Source organism: Vigna unguiculata, chromosome 3 (genome assembly GCF_037176805.1).
Source record: "Vigna unguiculata cultivar grain cowpea cultivar isolate G323 ecotype 2 chromosome 3, ASM3717680v1, whole genome shotgun sequence".
NCBI classification, from domain to species: domain Eukaryota; kingdom Viridiplantae; phylum Streptophyta; class Magnoliopsida; order Fabales; family Fabaceae; genus Vigna; species Vigna unguiculata.
Genome location: NC_140794.1, coordinates 976,488 through 981,720, shown reverse-complemented (window position 1 = coordinate 981,720; position 5,233 = coordinate 976,488). Strand labels below are relative to the sequence as shown.

The following is a 5,233-nucleotide window of genomic DNA, read 5'->3' as shown; positions in this document are numbered from 1 at the left end:
CGCCTACTACATCAAACACAGATGGGAGTACTCTCTTACAGTGCACCCACACTTTCCGGTGGGTCCCACACCCCCCTTTCCCCAACCCCTACCCCCTCTACTCCACGTGTTCCCCACCAATTCGCGGTGCTCATCACATGTCCGCATTATTCCCCGTTCCAAACTCTTACCCGGCCCGACCCGCTCCAGTCAAGGCCCGTTTTCATTAGTCAAGCCCCGTTTGCATCGGGCTCCCAAAACAAACCACTCTGCTCTCTCCACGTGGCGAAGGCGCACTGGGCAAGGCACTGGAATCCAAGGATGCTTTCTCGTTTATATAACAACCTCGACCGTTTCCTCTTCTCTACGCACACAAACACAAGCACCACCTCGCACTGCCAGAGAGGAAAACAAAACAACAAAATGGCGCCAAACACTCTCTTCTCTGTCCTCTCCGTGCTCCTCCTCTTCCTCTCCCTCCACCCCTCCTCCGCCGCTCACGACTACCGCGACGCCCTCCGCAAAAGCATCCTCTTCTTCGAGGGCCAGCGCTCGGGCAAACTCCCCGCCGATCAGCGCCTTCGCTGGCGCCGTGACTCAGCAATGCACGACGGTGCAACCGCCGGAGTAAGATATTATTTATGTTTTCTTTATTCTCAATGTAGCAGATAGTTGGAGGTCAGTTGATGAGGTCGTGATGATGATTATTAATGAGGTACATTGTGCTGTTTACCCAGGTGGACTTGAGCGGAGGGTACTACGACGCCGGGGACAACATAAAGTTTGGGTTTCCAATGGCGTTCACGACGACGATGCTGTCGTGGAGCGTGATCGACTTCGAGAAGAGCATGGGGGCGGAGCTAGGGAACGCACTGAAAGCAGTGAGGTGGGGGACCGATTATCTGCTGAAGGCGACGGCGAAGATTGGTTCCGGCGTGGTGTTCGTGCAGGTTGGTGACCCTTACTCCGACCATAACTGTTGGGAGAGACCGGAAGACATGGACACGCTACGCACCGTTTTCAAGATCGACGGGTCCCACCCAGGATCTGACGTGGCAGGAGAAACTGCCGCTGCACTTGCTGCTGCCTCCATCGTCTTCAGATCACGTGACCCCTCCTACTCTACCATGCTCCTCAATCGAGCCGTTGCGGTGCGTCACACTCTTGCACCCTCCCGCACACGAGACTCTCTCTCTCTATTTTTGTTTTAAAAATAAACAAATAAAAGTACTTGTGAAAACCTTTTTTTTTTTCCTTTGGCTTTGGGTGAAAAGTGAAAACGTGACTGTGGTAAGTTTGAAAAGCAAGCAGTATGTGGAAAGCGAGACTGTTTTCGTCTCTCACGAGAGACATGGAAAATCTCCGTGTCACCCATTCCACCCAACACTTTATTTATGTTTTGGCGTGTTTTTCTCTGTATCTTTTAATGGTTAAAGAGGTTCATTTAACACATTTTCCGTTAAAATATCGCGAGAAAATGACCGTTGGTTTGGGGTGAGGGTGCAGGTGTTCCAGTTTGCTGACTCGCATCGTGGCGCGTACAGTAACAGCCTGCGCCGTGCAGTGTGCCCGTTTTACTGCGACGTGAACGGTTACCAGGTACGTGGAGCAATAATAGACATAACGGGAGAAAGTGTGTGAATGGGATGGAATATTGGGCGTTGGATTGGATGACTTTTAAAGTTACTTTATGTGATGGTGATTTTTAGGACGAGTTGCTGTGGGCAGCGGCGTGGTTGCACAAGGCATCACGTAGGCGTCAGTACAGAGAATACATTGTGAGGAACGAAGTGGTGTTGAGGGCTGGGGACACCATTAATGAGTTTGGTTGGGATAACAAGCATGCTGGGATTAATGTCCTCATTTCGAAGGTAACATTAACAACACTGCTCTGCTACACCCATTTTTATGAACCCTACTTTTCGTATTCATACCCGTTTTGGTTAGAATTAATTAATTGGGTTGGTTTTTATTCAAATTTATATGATATGATTGTTGAAGTGGAGTTTTCCATTTTATTTTATCATCATTACTCCTATGTTTGTGTGATAGCGTGTGCGAGCGCACATATCAAAATTCTTTTGTCTTTTATGCGGTGTTTTTGTTCCTCTTGTCTTGCGCCCCCCGGTTAGCATGTGGAGGCGCAGTGTCACACTGTTCATTCATTCAATCTAGATGCGGAATTTGGAGATAAAGTTCCTGCATCACGTGGTCTGTGGAATGTGACTTACTTTGTCTTCTTCGGACCCTTTCCCATCTCCACACATCATATTATTAATCATCCATCATCACAAGCACAACAGCAAATTTCATATCAACACCATTATTTCCCACCACTAACTTCACGCTTTATATTACTCATTACATTACAATGACTTAGATTTAATTCTACATAAAATAAAATAAAAAAATCATTTTTTTAGTAATCTCTTCTCCTATTTTATTTATTTTATTAGTACATTCCACAAAGCGGATCCTGTACTGTATTACAGGGACTTAATGTGGTGTTTTCTTCATTAAATGTTTGAATTGTTGTTTAATGAAGTGTGAAAGTATGGAATAAATAAAATGAATGTCAATAGTAAGAAATGTGGGTTCTTTGACAAGAGGCATGAAATGATATGTATTTAAAATTTGACTTGCTCTTACTGGTGGGCCATGTAAGGAATCTAAGGCATGGCGAACAATGTTGTGTGCATATGTACGGTACAGCTAGATTGGGAATGTGAGTACAGATTTGAATTATTTAGAAAAAAAAGGTTTATCCATTTGTTGATGAATATTAAAAGAAAAAGTCAAGATAGGAATGAGAAAGGGGTTGTTGAAATGGTGATGATTGCACATGATGTGAATTACATTTTAAAGTTTATTTATGCAAGCGGGGACATTCCCTAATAATTGGAGCTTAGATGTAAATGATGGGAGAGGATTTTGGAGGAGAGAAATGAAGAAGGGGGTTAGGATTAGAGTGTGCTGTTGTCTGTGGAATCAGAACCAAAGTGGATGGCCAAACTGGTTGCCTTCCATATAGTGAACATTTGGAACCAAAAGTCTTAACCTTTAATTATTTTCATCCTTTTAGTTAGATCTGGCAGATGGGTGGGTCCCACTACTGCTCCATGCATGTGCACCATACCATTCTTTTCTGCAAACTTGCTTTACTCTCCTGCATCCATTGAGTCTGTGACTTCTTCTTTAAGCTCTCATCGCTATCACATTATTTCTCGCATTCTTTTCTCCAAACTCTCACCTTTCTGCCTCATTATTTTTTTATCAACCTATCCCGTGCAACGCAATCACGCTTCTGTAACCATACATATTCATTGTCACAGGAGGTGTTAATGGGAAGAGCAAACTATTTTGCGTCCTTCAAGCAGAACGCGGATCAATTTATCTGTTCTACATTGCCTGGGATTTCTCACCCTCAAGTTCAATATTCCCCGGGTAAAAAAACATTCACTTTTTCACCTTTTTATAATGATTCTGGCGTGATTATGGAATTGTAACTTTGATGATGATCGTGAATTTTGAGACCCAAACAAAGCCATTAATCATGGTTAATTAGCTTGCTTCCCAAAAGAAAAGGGTGTGTTTTTGCGTGCAGAGTGAATCCATGCATTGGTATTTCTGCACAATTATTGCAGCAAATGTGTTTTCTTCCCTTTGTAACTAAAGCTTCTGTTTTGTTGGTTTATAAATAAAGGTGGACTTATCTTCAAGGCGGGTGGAAGTAACATGCAGCACGTAACGTCACTGTCTTTCCTGCTCCTGGCTTATTCTAACTACCTAAGCCACGCCAATAAGGTGGTGCCATGTGGCGAGACCACTGCCACCCCAGCTTTACTCAAACACCTTGCCAAACGTCAGGTGAGAATGAAATTTTTCTACATTATTAATAATTATTATTATCACTTGTTGGGTCCCAACACTTCGACATCACCGTCGATTAACGGCCTGGTTTCTTTCTAGTTTTCCACATCTGACAAAATTAACGGCTAGATTTTCCCCTTTCTAGTTTTTTACTATATTCACGTCAACACGTGATCTGCGCACTTGTTTATTATTTTGGAAAACGGGTAACGTTGTAATAATGTGAGTCACATGGCTTTGATTTACTAGGTGGATTACATTCTCGGAGACAACCCGTTGGGAATGTCGTACATGGTTGGATATGGCCCACGCTACCCGCAGAGGATACACCACCGGGCCAGCTCGCTCCCCTCCGTGGGCCTCCACCCAGCCCGCATTGGCTGTAAAGCTGGATCTCGGTATTTCTTTAGCCCAAATCCCAACCCCAATGTATTGGTTGGGGCCGTGGTGGGTGGGCCCAGCAATAACACAGATTCCTTCCCGGATTCCAGGCCTTTCTTTCAGCAATCGGAGCCCACAACATACATCAATGCCCCGCTGGTGGGCCTTCTGGCTTTCTTTTCAGGCCACTATTGACTTTGCAAGTGTATGTATCTATATGTATGCATTCCACGTGGTCACCCTAAGGGGAAAAGAATGGAGAAGAGTGTTGTCAGTAATAGTATTCTGGTTTCAGTGGTTTTGTTTTAGTAAGTGAAGTGATGATAGTGCAATTTGTATACTATAGGATTCTAAGTAACGTGGCAAATCTATAAAGAATATAAGGTTCATGGGAAAATCCACACAGCTTCAATGCTTTCAATTTATACTTCTGTAATTAAGAATTAAATCTTTCGAAACGGACTTATGAATCTGTGTACCAAATCATATAATAAATCGTACAAATTGTTGTATGAATGACATAACTTAGATGATATAGAATAATATAGTATTGAGAATTGATGTACCCATGAAAGAAGAAAAAAACAAAAACACTTTGTTTTTATTGAGTGTAATGTACTTTATTACCATAAAAGAGACCCTATATAAAATATGACATACACATAAATGTTATTCTGCAGTCATATAAAAAATTGTAATGTTCTTATTCGATATATATTTCATAATTTAATAACATAAATAATATGATAAGAAAAAATATATAATAATTGCGATTTAAATTAGAAAATAAAAATAAAAACAAACTATACAAGCCACAAGTTGCCTTTATTATAGGATAAATTTTATGTTTTTCAAAATTTAAGTTGAAAACATTTTGTTTCACTGAAATGAATATAAAAAAATGTTGTGAAATGATTTCGTCCAAATAAAAATGAACACATTGAAGAGTTGATTAGGTTTAAAGAACTATGGACTTAGGATGAAGTGATAACGCTAAAGCATA

The 5,233-nt window shown here is 41.7% G+C and overlaps 1 protein-coding gene across 1 annotated transcript; it reads left to right on the top strand.

The window, feature by feature from the left end:
* The first annotated feature begins 335 nt into the window (after positions 1 to 335).
* LOC114175611 (endoglucanase 8-like) lies at positions 336 to 4,627 on the top strand. Its single transcript, XM_028060374.2, has 7 exons — positions 336 to 606; positions 717 to 1,130; positions 1,486 to 1,578; positions 1,689 to 1,850; positions 3,312 to 3,423; positions 3,683 to 3,846; positions 4,099 to 4,627. The coding sequence occupies exons 1-7, from the start codon at positions 403 to 405 to the stop codon at positions 4,423 to 4,425; spliced, it is 1,476 nt and encodes a 491-aa protein (XP_027916175.1). The 5' UTR covers positions 336 to 402; the 3' UTR covers positions 4,426 to 4,627.
* Positions 4,628 to 5,233: the final 606 nt, after the last annotated feature.